This window comes from Pipra filicauda, unplaced genomic scaffold, assembly GCF_003945595.2.
Source record: "Pipra filicauda isolate LSUMZ 115617 unplaced genomic scaffold, ASM394559v2 scaffold278_size1010298_pilon, whole genome shotgun sequence".
Taxonomy (NCBI): domain Eukaryota; kingdom Metazoa; phylum Chordata; class Aves; order Passeriformes; family Pipridae; genus Pipra; species Pipra filicauda.
The window spans coordinates 664,598-684,972 of record NW_024104396.1 but is presented as its reverse complement, the minus strand read 5'-3'; the positions used below and the strand labels follow the sequence as shown (position 1 = coordinate 684,972).

The 20,375-nt window shown below is 46.1% G+C and overlaps 1 protein-coding gene across 4 annotated transcripts in view; it reads left to right on the top strand.

Annotated features, from left to right (window-relative positions):
• Positions 1–19,600, top strand: part of FAM219A (family with sequence similarity 219 member A) — a 97,193-nt gene extending 77,593 nt beyond the window's left edge. For 2 of the 4 annotated variants that reach the window (XM_027722226.2, XM_027722224.2), the window contains exons 3-6: positions 4,720–4,822; positions 8,665–8,745; positions 9,108–9,162; positions 10,326–19,600. In XM_027722226.2, coding sequence (XP_027578027.1) covers positions 4,720–4,822; positions 8,665–8,745; positions 9,108–9,162; positions 10,326–10,481 — 395 coding nt within the window. In that variant the 3' untranslated portion in view covers positions 10,482–19,600. Of the gene's footprint in view, positions 1–4,719; positions 4,823–8,664; positions 8,746–9,107; positions 9,163–10,322 lie in introns of all 4 variants that reach the window. The other 2 variants (XM_027722225.2, XM_027722223.2) reach the window with 1 other exon arrangement.
• The last annotated feature ends 775 nt before the right edge of the window (positions 19,601–20,375 follow it).

Here is a 20,375-nt window from a genome sequence, read left to right as displayed (position 1 = left end):
ATGTTATTGCAGAGGCTCTACCACCATTGCTGATGGGCTCCCCATGGCAGGTCCATCTTGGAGCTGGCTGGAATTGGCTCTGTCAGACATATGGAAGCTTCCAGCAGCTTCTCACAGAGCCCACCTCTGCAATTCCCCACTAACAAAAACTTGCACACAAATGCAATACATCACCCAACACAGTAACCTCGCTAACGATCAGACAGGATCTTCAGACCCCTAATTGAACATATTTCTTAATGTCAAAGGCACATGCAGGCTGCTTCATGCCTCCCAACCTCCTCTGCTCTGTCCTGCTTCTTCAACAAAGTGTCTCTGGAAAATTAGTGACAAACCAGAAGGAAGCTGGATTTGGTTAAAGCTGCACTTCCCCAGCTCTTGCAGCCCTGCTGGTATTGCTGATGGTTGCTGTTGTCTCTGCAAGCCAACACACCTGTACTCTCAGTGTTCTTGGTCATCTGTAGCTGTTTCATGGGAGGGGGGATGACCAACCGTGTCTGAGTTTGAGTATTTCACTAGGTACAATGGTAAAAAGTAGAACAGCCAAGTGAAATGAAAGCTAAACAATTTATTTTAAATACTTGCAAATGCCATGTGAAGAGCATCACTGGGGCTCTGCTGTTACACTGCCAGTAATTACTGATTTCTCTGAAGTAGCTGGAGAGCAGCTTAATTTCATTCTGACTTTTCCCATCTCTGAATCTCTGTCCTTCACCTTCCTGTGTTAGCTTTTCATCCAACAGCAAACTCACCAAACATGAAATAACCAGTGACTGGAAATCAGTCTTCTCTTTTTTCATTTCTTCTTGTGTGTCCCATTTTCTCTGTGTTTGGCAGGACTGCCTGTTAGCAGAATCCCAGAATCCCAGAATCACAGCATGCATAAGGCTATAAGGGACCACAGTGGGTCATATGGTCCAACCTCCCTGTTGTGGTTTGAACCTTGTTTTCCCCCAGAGGCTAAGAAAAGTGGTAGACCCCAAGAGGTGGAAACCCCTGGAAGTTTTGAAGTTTTGCCCAATGGGCACTCCTGCAAAACTGTAAACATATCACAGAACGGAAGAGATGAGTTGTAGGTTTGGTTGTTGGAGAGGTGGCCATGTTGTAGAGCCACGAGGAAGGGGCTCTGAGCCCCTTGGGCCCTCTGGGGCCCCCCAGCCCCTGGCTGGGGGGGGGGGACTGCAAAGACCTGGAACAGTGCTAGACTGGACTAAGTGCCTGTAGTTAAGCCGGGAGATGTTTTCTCCATGGGCGCAGAGCAGCAGCCGGCACTGACCGGAGAAACGGTGGCAGAGAGCCAGAGATAAGACCTGAACTGGAGGAGCAGCAGGAACAACATGCAGCACCACAGAGGAGACTCCTGGAAGGAGAGCCGAGGAAAAGAGAGCCAGCAGCTGAGAGACAGAGTTCTGGGGGTGAGAACTGTACCAGACCCCCCCCCCAAACTCCTTGAGACCCCCTCTTGGAAAAGAGGGACATGGACTCCTATTTTGGAGAGCAGTTTTGGCTCCTGGAGATACCAGACCGTCACGAAGACCCCCTGTGTCTTCGTGATATGACCGTGGTGGAACGACCTTGTCTGGGGTTACGTAGCCCACGGAAGACCCCTTTGTCTGCGTCAAGGGGGCCGAGGGAGCTTGGATACCTCCCTCGTGAGTGCTGGCAGAAAGCCAGCCACAGCTGCTGCATGCATGTGGAGAAGACAGACAGATCGCTGCCTTAGAAGATGCTGCTGCTTGAGACTGGAAGGGATCTGTCCTTCTTTCCCTCCAGGACTTTTATTTGGAGGGGAGAAGAGATCTGATCATTGTAAATACATATGTCATGGTAGAGATAGTTTGTGATCGTGTGTATAATGTGTTATAGTATTTATTTGTACAGTCATTGTAATATATTCCCTTTCCCCATTTGGAGTCTGGTGTGTTTTGTCTGGAAAAACCCATCTCACATTAGGCTGAGATGTGGGAGGGGGCTTAGACTAGGGAATTGGATTTGGGGCTATCTCAAACCATGACACTCCCTGTACAGGCAGGGTCATCCCATGACACAGGATTGCATCCAGATGATTCTGGAATGTTTGCAGTGAGAGACACTCCACACTTTCTCTGAACAATCGAGTCCAGTGCTCAGTCACCCACACAGTAAAGAAGTTCTTCCTCATACTCAGGTGGAACTTCCTGTGCATCAGTTTCTGCCCGTTGCCTCATGTACTATTGCTCAGCACCACTGAGCAGAGCCAGGCTCTGTCCTCTGACACCCTCTGTTCAGATACTTATAGTCGTCATCTCTGCTCCAGGTTGAACAAGCCCAGCTCCCTCAGCCTTTCCTCCTCTCACCTTGTCTTTGCTGGTTGTGTGTCTGATTGCAGATTTTGTGAGAACTACTTTAATTTGTGAAATTACAGGGGTTTGTTAAAATATTGGACTCTGAAAGTAATATCTTTAGAAGTGCCTAAATCAGTCGCGTTTCTTAAAAGGACTCAGGTACTTAGAGTTTGGGAACTTGGCCTTCAAACAAACGTCTGGGAAAACCAGATGAGCTGAAAGCCAGGGAAGGACTTCACTTGCCTAGAAATGGGGTTCACAGACTCCACTGGCTATACCAGGAAGAAACACCACACAGAAAATGGGCACTGAAAACCTCCATCCTATGTTCTGATGGACCTGATGGTTGATGTGCAAGGCTGGAATTTATAGCTCAGAATTACTGGAAGAGATTGGCATCCAAAAGCTCCCTTGGGTGATGATAGAAGTATCAGGAGTTCACAACACTTGTAAGGTTCAAATACTAGGTTTCCATGCCTTAAAACCTGATGTGAATCATGCACATCTTCACCACCTTCCAGGAGCTTGTTCTAACACACTGGGATTGAGAAGGCCTCCCGCTGCCCCTGGAAGCCAAAATTGCATTTTGGCCACCAGGGACTCACACTTCATAGCATTCAACAGGAAGATGAACTGTTGATTCACATTTAAGAAATTTGGCTGTGGATACAAGCATAGATTTTCCTACCACACTCACATTGCACTGGGATTGTTCACTCCAAGCCATTAATAATTGAAAGGATTAGATAGAAAAGCTCATGTCATTCTGACCCACACATTGCAATAGGAATCAGTAATAGAGTAGAAATGGTCACGGAGAGACCTACTGGAGGAAAAAACATGGTTAGTAAAAGTCCAGGTTCATCAGCTGAATGAGTAATCTGAGTTGGAGCATTAGTGCTTGTGCTGAGGGATCAATAAAAAGGAGAGTGCTGGCTCATTTAAAAGGCTCAGGCAGGCCTTAACTTCCATGAAAGAAAATGAAACCTGTACTCTTGTTTCTGAGTCAGGTGTCTTTTGTGGGTTATACAGCCTCCTAAAGCATTGGCAGCTTGTCTCAGTGCTGTGTATTTGTGGTCAGCGCTGGAGCTTCTGATGTACGTGTGTGGAAATTGAGTTGTATTTAGTGTTGTAAATGTTTGCTTCCACAGAGCCCCACTTTATACCTCTCTGGACAGCAAAATTCAAGCAGCCTGCAAAATACCATGCTTTTATTATGGAGACAGAGATAATCAATGCATTTGCAAGTTCCAGTACTGAGAAATTACTCTGATTTAAGGTTTTGACTTCAATCCTTTATCAATCTCTTAGCTGTTCATGCCAGAGGGATTTATTAATCCAGTCCCTTTCCTGCCAAGTTCCATGAGCGTTTACTGGCCTCCACTGTCATCAGGAGCAGGACTGGGCATGGTTTGTACTCTTCTCTCCATGTTCCTCATCATCACAGTCTCTAGGCATCTCTGCTGCTTGCTTCTCCCTCAAAAAAGGCAGCCTTGGGCATTTGTCCCCCTGCTCTGACCTGTGAGGAAGGGACAGAGTGGCCCACCTTGAACTTGCTTACATAGTAGCATGTTGCTTTTCCACAACAAGCAGGAAAAGCTGCTTTTCTCTCCAAGGGGAAATAAAATCTGGAAAAAAAAAATCAAAAAAATCAGCACAATTCACAGCCTGTAGGGGAAGCAGAAGCAAAACAAATTCACTGTTCAGGTTCCTCAGCAAGCAGTCTGGTATATCCGTATTTTTCAGGCATGCCATGAAAGTAGTTTCCAACATTTTGTCACACTCTGGAGAATGTTTTTAACCAGTCCCTTTCCTGCTATACTGGCCCCATGCTCAGCTTTTGCCTACAAGCCTTGTCTGGCATTGCAGGATGAGATTGGGGCAGTTGGCCCAACTTTTGCAACTAATTGGTGACTCAACCCAATTGATTTTCCACAGGAAACAAGGCAAGACTTTGAATCAGAAAATTTAATATTAGTTTGTATGAAAATCCATCATGCCTGTGTTCCTATCCCTGCTGGAGGCAGGGCCATATTAGTACAGCACAGTATCATGCAGCAACCAGCTGCAGACAGGGACCAGATCTCTGTCCTTTGTCTGCTTCCACTGGGTCTCATCCAAAAGCTCCAAGACCTTAGAGATGAAGATTTTAGTGTGTTGATATCAGAAGCTCCTGTGAGTATATTAGTTTTAGCCCCTGGTGACCTCTAAGAAAGTGGAACACAGCTCATCTGGCCTTTGCAGTGTCCCTCCAAAAGAGACGTAGAGCTCAAGTCCTTTGCTATTAATTCTGCTATGCTTTTTGCCACTATCAAATCTGGATTTCTGTAGCTGTATGGTGGCCAGCTAGGCTGTTGCCCTAATTTTGCTTTTGCCCTTTGTGTCTCATATGCAGAGAAGCAGAGGGAGCTGGCTCGGAAGGGCTCCCTGAAGAATGGCAACATGGGAAGCCCAGTGAATCAGCAGCCCAAGAAGAACAATGTGATGGCACGAACAAGGTAAAGGACTGGAAAAGTACTCATAGCTGTGCTCTAAGCTGCAATACCTGGGGAATTAGGGTGGTCAAGGACAATGTTTGTAGCCAGTTGCCTACTGCCAGACATGCTGCAAGAGCAGTGATGGCCCTTCCCGGAGCTGGCAGGCCCAAGTGCCCTCTGCTGTGTTGCATCGCATGCCCTGGGAAGATGCAGGGACAGCTGAGCCCAGGACCAGTGACAGTGCAGCCTGCAGAAGGCAGAGGCAGCCCATCCTAGTTGAAATCAGGGGTTTGATAGGGCTGTCTTGCAGGTTCTGGGTAGTCTCATGTAACACTTAACCCTGCCAGCGGGAGAGGTACAGAGCTGCTTCGTGTAACACAAACTAGCTTAGAGCTTAATTCTGCCTTGACTGCTTTTATCACAGTAGTTCCACTGCTCCTTTTTGATGGTGACCCCTTCCCCATACTGACTGATTTAATGAAGGCTTGTAAATAATCTGTCTCTCTGTGCCTTGCTATACACCTCCTCCACCCTTGGAACAGCAGGGTCATGCTTTACTGGAGATGCTTTGGCACATCTCTGTATGATATTATCAGACAGTGCTACAAACTGCTGTAAACAAAGACATTCCTTGATGAATATTTTCTTTTAGAGTATTTCAATTTTTTTCCACAGAAACTTCAGTACACCAAAATACTACTTACCTACATTCAGAAGGGAGGAAAGCCCCTGAGCCTATATGCTGCTTTATTCTAGCAGGATTACATGGTGCTAGAAAGGTAGCAGTTTTTAGTGGAGGTCCTCACTTAAAAAGACAGAAGAATCTGCTGAATGCTGGGTGTTTACTGATGAAGGGGGAAATTGCCTGGATTACCATATTTTAAGTAGAACAGGAGCTGCAGGTCAGAGTTGTCTATACACAGTGCAACTGAGAGATGAGGTTTCTTATTCACATTAATTCCCAAAACCCAAAATACTAGTCATAAATCATGCCAGGACTTCATCAACTTTTATTTGTAAGCCTCTGCAATATTCATGGAATGTGCTGCACTACTTCCTCTCTGTGTCTGGTCATTGAGGCCATATTGTAGAGCCAGACCCTTCATGGCAGCAAGAAATGCAGCAACTGTTCTCAACTGGGTTTTTCCATGCCCACTCTTCCTCCTTGTCTTCCAAATACAAGCTGGAAAGGCTTGGTTTCTTTTGGCAATAGGCTGCATACTAGCATCCCAAGAGGAATGGTTGCAGATTTGCTAATTGAGAGATTTAGAAACACTGAAATTAGTGGAGGAAAATGGTGAGGGAGAGAAGATAGGATGCCTACCTGTAAAACTAGTGACTTCTCCTTGGAAGAGGTTGTTGTTTCCAAGCTGCCGATGGAAAGAGAAGAGATTTGAGAAGGGAAGAGCAGAACAGTGACACCTATTGACGAAAGCTTTCAAACAGCCAGCTCAGTTTTATTCCACTTGTGAAGGTCTGAGCACCTCAGAATGGTTCAGTCTGTCTTGCCACAGACAGGGCAGCATAAGGCAGAAATGCCACAGGATTGTTTAAACAGCTTTTCACAGTGTAACAGTTGCAGTATAACAGGAGATATTCCAGCAGGTTATGCCGCAAAACTTCCAAGTTTCCAGGTATGCTGTTGGCTTCCTCTGGTCTATGCAGGAGAATAAGCTAATGGCATTGCCCCCTTTTCAACAGTTCTGCTGTTCTCATCAAATATGTTTTCCTTCATCTAGGCAAACCACACTGTCTCTCCCAGTTCTCCACCTCTTCCTCCTTTCCCAAGGCCTCTGTTATTCTGTATTATTTCTATGGATTTCTAACATCCAGCCTCTAGTACAAGGTTGCCTTCACCATTTGGTTCTCCCTGGGAAAAGGACAGAGCCAGCCTTAGAGGTGAAAGTGACTGGATCTATAACACACTCGGTCTCCCTAAGAGCAAATAAAATGTGAACAAGGTTGGGGTGATGCTGTACACTTCCTGTGAGCACAGGCAGAGCCCACAACACCATCCACACCATTTAGGCACAGCTGGATGCTACAGTCCACTCAGGATAACCTAAACTCAGATTTGTGTCATAGCATGTTTCATGTTAAGTGAGCAAAACCACCAAGACAAGAAGCTCATACTGGGACAGCTGCAGATGAAAGCAGCTACCACTGCTACCTGACTTTATTCCAAGGACAGTGAGAAGTGACAATAAGGTCCATCAGAATGTGAGGGAAAGACTTAAATCAGGGGCAGAGACATTATAAGAGTTTTTGTCTGCTGCAGTAAAATTCAAGTTCTGTGTTATTAAGGAAAAAGACATTTCTCAAGAAAAAGATGTAGTGATTTTTTTTGTCATCAAGTAAATATCACCACAAAGGGTTCTTCTGCTAGATCCCCTGAGAGTGCTTTGTTCACTGATGATATAATAGCAACTGTCAGTGAATATATATGGAAGAGGGACTGGAAAACTGAAGAACAAAAATGGAAATCAGTACTTCTGATATCTGTATGGGCAAGCTACTGCTGCCAGATCTCAGCTTCGGTTCTAGACATCTTTGCTTCTTGACTTCCTGGCTACATACTTCAGGAGCAGAAGGACTATCCTCGTGCTCTGAGAAGGGCTGTTGAATTTTGCAAGTGGATTGCATTTTCTCCAGCAGCAGGTTGGAAATTCTGCATCAGTTTTAAAATTAATTTATTTCATTTACATTTCAGTGAACAAAGCAGGAAAATATAACTAATTGTGAACCTATATATTTGCTTTGTTATAACATTTGATATATACTGCCCATCATCAGTGCCTGCCAGGACTTGTACTCCTAAAACTGTTAATGGTTTGCTGCAATTTTCTGAGCAGAAGAAAAAAAGACACTTTCAGGAAGTTAGAGAGCAGTTGGAGCATGGATGAGATGGATTATCATCTTTAGATTTGTGTTTCTCAAACTCTCAGTGAAGCATCATTTTGTGTCACAGTGTGTTGTTAAAGAGCTTTTGGGAGAAAACCTCAGTTAACCCATGGAATGAGGAGCTTTTCTTCACTCTTATGGTTCCTATCTACTGAACAAAGAATCTTATTTCATTTGCTTGGTTTGGTTAATCTCATTTTAAATATGAACCAAAGTATTTGTGAAGTTTTTTGGATGAAAGAACTCTGTTGTGAAGTAGATACCATTGTGTTAACCTATTTTCCTTATCCTAGAAGCTCTGAAGCCTGTATTCCATTTCACAAACTCTCTCAGACAATTAAAGGTGCGAAGTCATCCTCAGCCTTTGTAACACTATTGATGAAGTGAAATTCATTACAAAATTTACAGATTTAAAAAGTGCTGGTCTGACTGGTCTCTTACACTGGACCCACCAGCTCATATTTCTAATACTCCTAAATTTAGGACTGAGACCTCAGATGTGTTGTGTTGCTGGGGGCCCCGATAGGGACTCAGACAGAAAGACCACATCACGTCCCTGGTTTCCAATAATAAAATAGTAGGGTCACTGAGCCTCTACTCTAGGAAGGTACTCATTGCCAGGAAAAAGAAAACAACACGAAAAGGAGCAATCTGGTATGACAAGCAGTGCTAGCCAAACAGGTTCAGCAGCATGAAGTGCAGTATCCCAGTGGGTTTTTTTCTTCCACAGAGGAGCGTGTTCCCAAGGCACATCCAGCATTTCTCCCTGTGAAACTACTCTAAGCTACCCAGAGACAGAACTTGCTTCTTCTGAATTGCACCCATACGAACATCTTCGCCGATAGGGGAGAGCTTGTGAGGAAATGACATGGGGAAAGCCAGCTATCATAGGACTTTACCCTAGCTAATGTATGCTACTGAGCTTTCCTGTATGGTTAATGGACAACATTTAATTCTTTCAGGCTCGTCGTTCCCAATAAGGGCTATTCTTCACTAGACCAGAGTCCAGATGAGAAGCCACTGGTAGCCCTGGATACGGACAGGTATGTGAAGGGTTAAAAAGGTGATTATACATGATGGTGTAATCGATTTTTCATGCCAGAGGGCACCACTGGAGCCGAGTCCTGCTGAAACTGCTCTTGCTCACACTCTTCCTTCCACTGTTCTCTTTGGCCTATGCCATGACAGGCATGTGTGTGTGAACAAGTCAAAAGAGCTGTGAGTAAAAGAGCACTGTGATGAAAAGATCTGAGGGTCACAGATGAAAGTTGCTCTACAGGCTCCCTTGATGTCACTTCTCTGTGCCTCAGGAACAGTTTCATGGCATGAGAAAGATATGGCTAAGCAGGGAATACATGTCTAATCTAACTATTTCATTCTTGCTATATCTTGTCCTTCCCTGCAGTGATGATGACTTTGATATGTCCAGATATTCCTCCTCGGGATACTCATCAGCTGAGGTGAGTTATACTGTCTCCTGGCATGCTTACCATGAATGCAAATGATAGAGCAGCCAGAAATGGCTTAGAGTGGCCTTGCACTGCCAGAAATGGCTACACAGCCAATTTACTGGTGGTATAGACTCTGTGAGTCTGGAAGGGGCCATGGCAGAAACTGTGTCATGTTGCTTTCTTCCTTGTGATCCAGTTGGCTTCATGCCTACACTGCCATGGCACAGGGATCTGCCCATCAGCTGTTTTCACAGGTACCTTTGGCTTCACTCAGGCTTTTCCCAGTTCTGCTTAGTCCTGAAGCGTTGGCCCATGTGGTGCAAAACCATCATTTTGTCTGTCACAGCAGCTCAGCAACTATATGGTTGCCAAGGACACAAATAAAGGATCTGAGGGTGTGCTGTGATTTCCAGTTATTGCAGTGGTCAGGGTCACCCAGTGTGTGTTTACTTGGAGTAGGCAGAAATTCCAGGGAGGGCTTGCAGATATGAACTCCTGCCCTTTCAAAGAGAAAAGGCAGGAAGCCCAGGCTTGTTAATCCTACATTGTTTCTCACTATATTCCCAAACTCTCTAATGAATTAGTTGCTCAGCATCTGGCTACTGCTTCTGCAGGATCTGATTTTACATCCAGGGTGCTGATCAGCCATTCTGCACACAAGCCACTGGTAACTCTTCCCCCCTGTATCCTTTTCTGGGCAAAATACTTCTGATGCACAGAGAAACAGCTAAGAGCAGGGACTAGATCAGATTATCTGAGCTGTCTCTGTGCCTTGACGAAGTGTTGTTCGTCCAGCACTTGGATCTGAGATCACAAAGAGCCAAACTTTACCATCTTTTAACTGCTATAGTGTGCCCCAGACTGAGAGGGGGGACTGTCCAGCTGCCAGTAAATATTATTGTTACATTACTTTAAATGAGGGCTTGTTTTAAGGGAAGAAATACTGCAGAATAGAATAGCATATTTCACTCTAGATATTCCTATCATGGAAGAAACCAGTACAGAAGGCAACCCTCCCCTCACCTGTGGTCAAAAACTGGAACTGTTTCATTAGTGAACCAGCTGTTAATGATGGGGAAATATATCCCAGAATAAGGGACCTCCTTGATCTTCTGACCACCAGAAGTAAGAAGTCTCGAGTGTTTGACTGTTTGTCTCTTTGTCTATAGCAGATCAACCAAGACTTGAACATCCAGCTGCTAAAGGATGGGTACCGGTTAGATGAGATCCCAGATGACGAGGACCTCGACCTAATCCCCCCTAAATCGGTCAACCCTACCTGCATGTGTTGCCAAGCCACCTCCTCCACCGCCTGTCACATCCAGTAGTGAGGCCGGCAGGCTGTGATCAGTGCTTTCCACTATAACTGTAAAACTTAACAGCCATTGCTTCCTCCTATGGTAGGACGTGCACCTCTTTGTGTTCATGGAGCCAGGAGAAACCAAAAAATTCATTTTATGATTGGTGGATAAGTTATTTTAAACTATGGTTAAACAAAAGAGAAGTTGCTCAAAGTGCCAGGTAGTGCCTGGCAGAACTGACTGGTCTAGAGAGCGAATGCAGAGGGGTCCAGAGATACCTCCTTGATTAGTTTAGGCACTGGGGATATTTTGTAAAGTGTCTTTTCCAGAATGGGAAGGGTCAGATGGGGCTTCAGGTGATCCTGCCCACTGAAACCAATCCATCTGCTAGATTAGCATGAGTTGGAGGTATCAAAATGTTTTACCAATGAGAGGAAGTCAGGTCTTAATTCATTCACTAAACCTGTTTCATTTACATAACCAAAATGATACTATAACTGGGGCACAGGAATGGGAACGGACCAGGGCATCCTTTCTTATGGCAAGGCTAGCCAGAACTAGCATGACACAATTCATTCACTCACAAAAGGGACAAATAGGTGACATTTCACTGTGAGTCAGTACTAGCTAGAGCTGTTTCATCACAAAGCCAGTGCAATCTACCCTTAGCGCCACATTAAATTATCACCAAACGCATCAGATTCGATCTGCAATCCATCTGTGCACTGCAGGGATTCACTCCTTGCCCAGGAATACCAATCATACTCATTAGTTCAGTTCAGTCATGTATTCTGACTTCAGCCTATACTTAATTCCTGTGCAACCCGTCTCTTTCCAAAAATCTTAAACTTTGTTCAACTAAGAAGAAATGAGTCCTGCACAAGACAGGACTAGAGCTGTACAGTCTGAACATCAGTGCTGTAGAAGGTAGTTGAAGAAAGTGCATTGGAACAGCACTCGATTCTTGATATTCTCTTGATACTCTGTCTCTTGGTGCCTGTGGGAGAGATTCATTAATGCTGAAGTCATCTGTGTGGTGGTGAAGGACTTCAGGGAAGTTGTCAGCAACAGAAGGGTTATGAACAGCTTCAGCTGAAAAATACCCATGAAAGGAAACTACAATTTACCCCATCTCTGCCCACTTGTGAACCAGATATGGTGGTCTGTGTTAAGAGTTGTCCCATGTCATAGCAGATGTGTTTATCTGGTGCTGGAATAGTCAGGAAATCTGGTGTTACATTAAGTTGCTGGACTGAGCTGCCAGTTCACCAGCAGATTGTTTTGAATGCAAAATCACTTTGTAATTGGGAAACGTGTCCACTCCCTGGACAGTCTTATACTGATGGCTTCAGCATCTGCAAGGGATGGGCTGACATTTTTCTCAGTGTTGAAATCTTCTGCCACAGGCACAACTGTGTGTTTTTCTGCCCTATCAGGAGAAAGGACCACCTGCCTTGGGTCATCACTTGCTTTGTAACCTGGGGAATGGAAAATGTGAGGGCAGTTCTGAGCTTCCCATCACAATTCCTGAGTTGTGAGGCAGAGCCTGAGTTCCACTACAAGAGACACATCCTCCATCTGAAATCTGCATGAAGTGAGCTGAACCTTTAAATCCTATTCATGATTAGGAGGAGGTTTGTTTAACGTTCCTGGGGATTCACTTTGTGCAGTGCAAAGCTCAATACCATCCACAGCATGAGTGAAAGAGCAGGTACACAAGATTCCTGGGCTTTACTATTCACTAGCAACTTTCAAAGCTGTGCTTATCCCCCCTCCCTAAAACAGCATGCTGCCACCCTGGCTCCAGGCCATAGAAGGATGACTTGAGTGGTGCTGTTTACTGGGCATCTCTGCCTCTTCATGCAGAAGTGCTGGTTAACTTGCCAACTCCTGTAGGAATAGTGTTTCTCAAATGAATTCCTCCTTTTCTCACCACCTGGTAGTGCTGAGGGAGAATATTTCCAAAATACAGCTCAGATTGAGGTTAGCAAGTTGTCTGGAGGTGGGGGAAGCACTCTACCAATACTGTGTAGAGAGAAAGATAAAAGGGGATAACATTCCTTAATGAGTTTATTTAATGGGGAATGTAGTCAAAACCTAATAGAAATACCGTAGTCAAACCAAATCTTATAGGGCATGATCAAGGCTCTTTATATCTTAACTCTTCTAAAGAGGGACTTTGCAGTTCATCATTGGTACCATGGAATGTCTTCATTGCATTGATCCTGCAGTTCAGCATTGGTACCATGGAATGTCTTCATCACATTTACCCTCCTGGGTCAGTCTCTGTGCCTTCCAGCCAGGCAGCACACGCTCAGCCTTTCCCACAGCCCTTGCTCAGGAGCTCGGAGCATGTCAGTGTGCCTGCTAGAGCAACAAGTCATCTGCTTTCCTGAGTCAGCCATGGAGGACTGCAGGTCCCACAGGTCTCCGTCATGCTGCCATCATAGAATCGTGCAGTCATCTGGGCTGGAAAAGACCCTTAAGATCATTGAGTCCAGCCATAACTGAGCACTTGTTCTGTTCACTCTAGGACAGAATGAGGCCTGCTGACACTGTTACCTCCCAGGGTTAAGGCCTCTCCTCTAAGGGACAGACCTTCATTTAGTGGTGGACTTGGCAGTGCTGGATTAACAGTTGGACATGATGATCTTGAAGGTCTTTTCCAACCTTAATGATTCTATGATAACCAGTGTCCCATGGCACTGTGATCAAGTCCTTTTATTGCCCCTGTTGCTGTTTTTTTGCCTGCCATGTGCCCTGAGGCATTCCTCAACTCTGCAACTGCCTTCAGCCCTTTGCATTGTGTGATGTGCATCTGCTTCTAGCACAACCCATTAGGGAGGGAGGGAGATGAAATCAAATGTTACACCTGGTGCTTCCTCCAAATACAGACCGAAGCACAAGCCACATGTTTTTGCCTGTGCACAGAAGGAGTTGGTTGCACAAATAGCTGTTTTGGCATGACAGTACAGGACCATAAAATGGCAATTTTTTGGCTTCTCCTCTCTATGCTTTGTGTTCATATATTTTATTAGGGGAATAAAGTAGAAATGGTGGGGATAAGTAGTTACCTGTGTAGGGTCATTATCAGAAAGGCTGAGTGGATTAAGGCAATGCACATCTGGCTATCACAGAAAATTGAACACTAATGCTTCTGAACTGCAGCCCCTTAAGCAGGTTATGATTATGGATGTTTGTTGGCTGGTTATGGAATATGGTGTACTGCCCACTGGTATGTATTAACTACAGATTAGGCTGGTTCCCTCTGTCTGGTCTGTTGTGTTCAGACCCTTGCTTAAACCAGCAGGTTTTCCTTATGCCCTCAAAATCACAAGGGCACAGAATGGGTAAGGTTGGAAGGGACCACAGTGGGATCATCTGGTTCAACCTCTCTGCTCAAGCAACCCTTGTTGGAGGTTATGCTGTGGTGACTTCCTGGGAAGGTGTATGTCATGGCTATTCTGGCACTGCTCTCCTTAGACCAGTCTCTGCCACCATGGCCAGGAGAGGGCAGAAGGAAAGAGCATGGACCCTGACTCTCTATTGCAGCATTCTTAAACCCTAAAATCTGCAGAGCTGCTGGGCATTCTCCAAAATGCAGTTTGCAGGCAAGAAAGAGAATCGTTCTGTGTTCCAGTCTTTGCACCAAATTAGATGGTCTTCTCTGGCCCCATTTTCAGTCCAAAGGTGTACCAAAAACCCAAGGGAGGAACACCATGGAGTATTAAATGCTGCATCGCTGTCCATCAAAATTACCATGAAAATAGGATTTAAGGATATTGATGCTGGTGCCTCCACAAAGGAATTTGTATTTGATGCCTCTTAAAGCCAGAGTGGATTTTTGTTAGCTTTTATGTAATGTCAGTCACCAAATTACCTGAGTTTAAGCAAGTCCTTTCCTTTTATCAGATGTTAATCTGATAAAATATCAGATAATATCCTTTAATGTGAGCTGGATTTGAACACCAGGGTGTCGGCACTCTGCTCTGTCTCTCTGGCCTGCAAACTCCACATTTCCAGACATCTTTGTGAGGAGGAACACCCTCCTAGTTTTGAGGAAGGACTTCAGATGGCATGGTCGTCTGCTTTTCTGATGTTTATAAATAAACTGGCTGAAAGAAGGCTGATGTCCAGGCGACCATTTTGAAGGCTCATTTGATGTCTTATCAGACACATCTTGAAGCCAACCCTTGGAAGAGTCACAGGATCAAATCTGACATTGCTGCATGTCTGCCCCTAACGTGCGCTTGGCCGTTGGGTCTGCGGTGCTCTTCTGGCTGTCCTGCCTGCAGGTGCCTTGGGGCTGCAAAAGCCGGAGACTGGGCCTGCTGCATGGGCTTTGAAAGGGACTTCAGACAGCTCCCCCATGGACAGGATGTACTCAGCTCCTTTGGTTTGTCTCGCTAGCTCTTGTCCCAAAAGGAGGTGCCCATTGTGTTCAGCTGTGTGCTGGCTGAGACGTGTGTCTGCAGTCCTGAGCAGGATCCTTCCCTTCCCATGCACAGTCTGTCCTTGGGCTGGCCTGCAAGCTGTGCAGAGCACGCAGGAGGCTTAAAAAGTGCAGTGCCCTGTGTGTGACTCAACAGAAACATGAGGATGCTTTTGAAGAAAGGAAGGACCCAGCTGGGCAACAGATGGAACAACAGGAAAAGGAAAACAAGTAACTAGAAAGATTGCCAAGTGCTGTATTGGCCTAGAGCAGATCCCAGTTGTCTGAGTTAATCTGTCTCAGTGCAGTGCTGATGCCAGCAGGGAGCAAAGCTCACTTTCAGATGTACACACCAGAAACACCATGTCCCTGAGCTGGCACCGCAGCCAAATACAACCCTGAAGGGTCTGCTGGACTGTGAGAGCACGGAAATGAGATCTGGGGCCCCTTTCTGCTGCTGGCACTTGGTATTTGCTCTGACCTCAGGCAAATCACATCCCCTCTCAATGTCCATTCCCTTCTGCAGCATGGGGGAGAAACCTGTCTCCCCAGGATGGGACCACCACCCTGCATGGACATTGCTGAGCGTGTGACAGGCACCAACAATAGGATAGGTCTGCAGGCAGGATGTAAATACTATGCTGTAGAAATTTAATTCCTGTTTTCAGAGTACTACTCTGCTTTCCCTCTGTTTACCAGTTGGTGATGTTGCTCACACAGGCCAGAAGGCAGCAGGGTGAAGGTTAGTGGAAGTATTAAACAACTGTGGAGGAAGATGTTTGGCAAGGATGTGTTTTCTAGTTATTTGGCAGCTGACTCCTGCACAATTGGCTTCTGAGTTTGCCTGCTGCCAGAGGGAACATGTAAGAAGATTTGTTGGCCCAACAGCACCATCCACTGATAGCAGAATTAAGGAATTTAGGAGTGCAGCTTGGGATGGCGAGTACTGATGAGGGGGAACAGAGCATTTAAAGGCTCGTTTTTGGGATATTCCGACAGCAGTTTCATGCTCTTGCTTTTAGCAACCATCTCATCAATTAAACTGGTGGTTTTGCCTGGGCTTCTCCTTTACTTTTCCTTTCTCACTTCAAACCCACGTGGGATTTGGTCACTCCTACCTAGAATGCAGTAGGCTTTGTGACCTGGCTGCTGCTCAGCTCAGCAAGCTTGGGCTGCATGTTCAAAAGAAACATCTGTATAGAGAGGCAGTGCCACAGGGTGAGCTGGGCTAGCTGGGAAGGCATGGAAGGATCTTCATTTTAAGGCTCTAGGCATCCTTGTCACTTCCTCTCAAGACTGCTGTGAGAGGGATTGCTCCAAACCTTGAACCACATCTCATGAGACAAACCCAGCTCCATTACAGAACCATGCAAGTTCTGAAGCAGAAGGACCAGCAATGTAGCATAGAGGGAGACTTTGTGACCTGGAATTACCTACAGAAGATTAACAGAGGTTTCTCACAGGGGCTGTCATCGATATCTTAACTCCCTGTATTGTGCAGCTTAACTGCTGCATTGCTTCCCAAAAAATTACACCTATATCCCTTCCTTTGCCCCACTTGACATTGCTGGCAATCCCAGGATGAAAGCAGGCTGAGCGCTGCTTTGACAGCCTGGTGGGGAGGCAAAGGCTGGGACTAACTGGAATTACACAGAGCAGAGCACTGTGGCCATGCAGCAAGACATGTCACAGAGCAGCATGGATGCTGGCAGGACAGGCTGCACCTTTCCCTGCTGCCCATGGAGAGCAGCTTTTCCCATGGCTTCCCAGGCCCATTTGCCACTTGTGGTGACTTTGAGCCTTTTGCTTTCTCTAAAAAGCTGCTCCAATAAAAGATGAATTTGCTTGTGGAAGGTGCCCACCTCGCTGATGGCGCCTGGTCTACTGAGCCATTTCCGTAGTAACAAATTCATGGTACAGGTGGTGGGATTGGATCAGGGAGTGGAAAGCACAAAATAAACCTCATTAAAATGTGACTGTCTCAGACATGTCTCTGGAAAGCAGCACAGCAGGCACTAGGAAAAGAAAAGGTCACCCAAAGGCCATGCTGAGATAAGTCCTGTTACCTGATGAGATTTTTACTTTCCCAGAGCAGCATTTCTCCTCGGTTGCTCATCCAGCTGTCTCAGGTGAGCTCTCTGGGAAGCACTGCTCTTCACCTAGGCTGTCTTCTTGCTTCTGCCACCCAAATAAGCTGCGACTCCATTTGTTGCCCACCTTCCTCAAGCCTCTGTGATTTGGGAGACACAGTTTGTTGAGAGATGTAATACAGACACAGGGAAAGAGCTGAAAATCTCGGACAAGCACTCTTCATGACAGACCTTCTGGTTTTTGTCACCTTTCTCTCCATCTCCAGTTCACAGGTTTCTTTGCTCAGTTTCTTTGCATGGAAAAGCTGCGGTAGCAGCTGTGTTTGGCTTGTAGCTGTGTGTGTCCTGAGACAAACGCCAAGCAAACTTCAGACTAGCAGAAAATCCAATGAACAGGGTGGGCTGTGAGCCAGACAGCAGGCTGGGATTCCTCTTCAGCCACCTGATGGCTGTGAGGGTGAGGGTTCACCAGGCAAGTGGTGAGATCCAGCCAGCCAAGCCAGCCTTCACCCTCCCAGTCTCAGTGCTGTGGGAGGTCTGGGGCCCACACACCAGGTCCCAGATCTGCCAGCCCAGGTGCTCCTGGTGCAGGCTGGAGACTTGCAGCAGAGGTGCCAGTGGGAAGCCTGCTGGCTGTGTTCTTGCTGCACTGGGACAGGGGCTGCGAGACACGCTGGTGGGCTACAGTTTTGCCGGGAGAAAGGCTCTTGTGGAGACAATTCAGAATTTCTACACGCATACACCCTTTTTGCACTTTTTAAACCATTTTTACTCCTTCCACAGGGGTCACTGAACCTTCAGTTTAATAAAGGAAATCAGCTGCCATTGAATAGCTTTCTGAAGGGTCTGAAAGCAGGTGCTACCTGTCGTGCAGAGCTGGTCTGTGCCTAACGTGATTTCCAGACCTCACTGTACAACCTATAGCAGAATCACCCCATGTCAGGGTAAGGACTGGAGTGGGTGAGTCGGCACTGGACATCATGCCAAACAGCCATGGCTTCCCAAACTGAAGCAGAATCAGATCAGTAAGTGGGGGAAAGAGCAGCAACAGTAGAAGGATAGCTAGTTGTCACAGGTAATCTTTGGTATCCATGTCCAGTGGTTAGTGCTAGAATTGCAAGCCTTGTTATATTGCACACACGTCCTCCTTCCACTCCCCTTTTCTCAAAGCAGCCGTCACCTTTCCTCCCACCGCCCCATGCACTAGTGATGAGCATCAGAGGCAGTTGCACCAAAGTGATTCTCAGCCCAGTTCTGCATCCCCCTTTCCCGCCTGAACCCAAGGCAGCGTGGAAAGTTGTTGGCCTGCACCAGTCTAGTAATTCCACTAGGGTTTCCTTTCCTTGTGTACCATGGCTTCCTTCCCACACACTCTAGCAGGGCAGTACAGGAGGCTGTGACCATGCCCCAGGAAGCTTCTTTGCCCCCAGCAGCACCTTGCAGACATGCACCTTACTGGGAATGTACTGGGTTAATGCTGGTGAGATCTGGCACTGCCAGTCTTGCATGGGTGGCAGCTGATGGGGATCCACCTGGGGAAGTTGGCAGAAAGTGGCTACTGTCCCTTTTCTTTTCTTTTTTGAGGGAGAAGGGGATATTTTGGCATTATGATTATTGTCCATCTTCCAGTGGCCAAGTTCTGGGCTGCATTAATAATTGGGGTTCATTGGCTGTCCAGGCAGGTGTGGAGCTTTGCACCAACCTTAATAGCAAATGTTGTGGCTGTATCCAGAGCCTGGATACAGGATGGGTTTCTCCCATGCTGGCAAAGTACTTTCAGCAGGCTCCAGATGGACATTTCTGGCAGAGAAAAACAGCACTCCTCCAAATCTGGATCAAATCTGCACTTCCATTTTGTGTCCTCAGCATGGAAAAAAAACTCATCCTAAGCAAATGCTTTCCAGGTCTCCATTCCCCATGTGGTGCCTTGCAACCCAGGGGAGGGGGTGTCTAGAGGCATTTCAGGGTCACCAAAAGCAAGATCCTTTTTGGATTTATTTAATGGAAATACATTTCAGGAGGAGAGACCTCCCAGCCTTTGTGTTAATCTCAAGAGCAGGAGATGAATTTCTGGCTGTCCTTGCATATAGTGAAACATAGCTGAAACAGCCAAATGCAAATAGAGTTAAATGTAGGGTTTGACCTGAATAACCTTTTAATTAGGAAAATAAATTTGTTGTAGCTTGACCTTAGTCCTTGTTAGGAACCTGCTAATCATTTGACATGCAGAGTGTATTAATGCTGCACTTAACTTGGCCATTGGTTTTATTATCTGGTTTGGGGAGTTTTTTCACTCCCGAAGCATCAATCTGCATCTTGTATGGGTTTTCTTTTTTTAGTTTTTTTTCCTGTTCAGATCATGTAGCACACTATTGTACTTTTGTTCCCGTCTGTGTAGAGTATTGCCTTAAACAGATCAGTTGTGTTGTGGTTTGTTTTGGGTTTTCTCTTTTCTACCATCAGTTTTATGCATTAATTTATTTAAAAATGTGGAGGTTTTTTTTTTCAAAAACATGAAACATGTATAATATATTTTTTAACATTTCCATTGCAGTATTTATCATTGTTACTGGTTGTGTGTAGTGTAACGGAATTAATGATATTAAAAAGCATACATATGAAAATGAGCCTGCCAGCCTTTTTTAATTGGAGAGAACTGAGGCAAGAGGATGTGAGCTGTGCCATCTTCTCTGAGCCTCCAGCAGTCACAGATACTGAAATCAGGGGTGCAGCCTTCATCCCATGGCTAATACCAGCCTGCCTGTGCTGAGAAACAGCAACTGGTGTGGAGCTGTGCTGTATGGCAGAAGTAAATATTTAGGAACTGGCCAGCTCCCCACCTACACTTGTCCCCAAAGCAGTGGGAAAGCGCACAAGGCTGGACCCAGCCCCTATATCTGGTCTGCAACAAGCAGAAAGAAACTCGGCATCTGTATGACATCAATGGGCGAAATAACCTTTTCTGCAGCCCTTCTGCCCCTCAAAGCTGTTGGCACAGGAGCCAAGCACTGATTTTAAAGCACCAGCAGATGGAAACAGATGGACCACCAGGGACAGGGGACAGCCATGGGGTCCAGTGGTTCACTGGAGTAGGATTAGTCCCCCCACAACTGAGAGGCTTGGACTCCACCTCTCTGCAGAGCAGTGTTCCCCAGACCTGTGTCCTGGAGTGCTTCACCCTTCCCTCACAGCCTCCCGCTGATTCCCAGGAGGGGATGGGGCTGATGAAGAGCCTAAACCTGGCTCAACAGAGTCCAGTGGGGTGTGAAAATCAGGGGCCACTTGTTTTCTTCACATTTTCATGTTTGCCTGGAGCCACTCAGGTGCCACGGGCTGCCTGACCCCACCGTCGCCAGCAGCAAACCAAGCATGGCTCTGCATCCCTTCAGGGGCACAGGT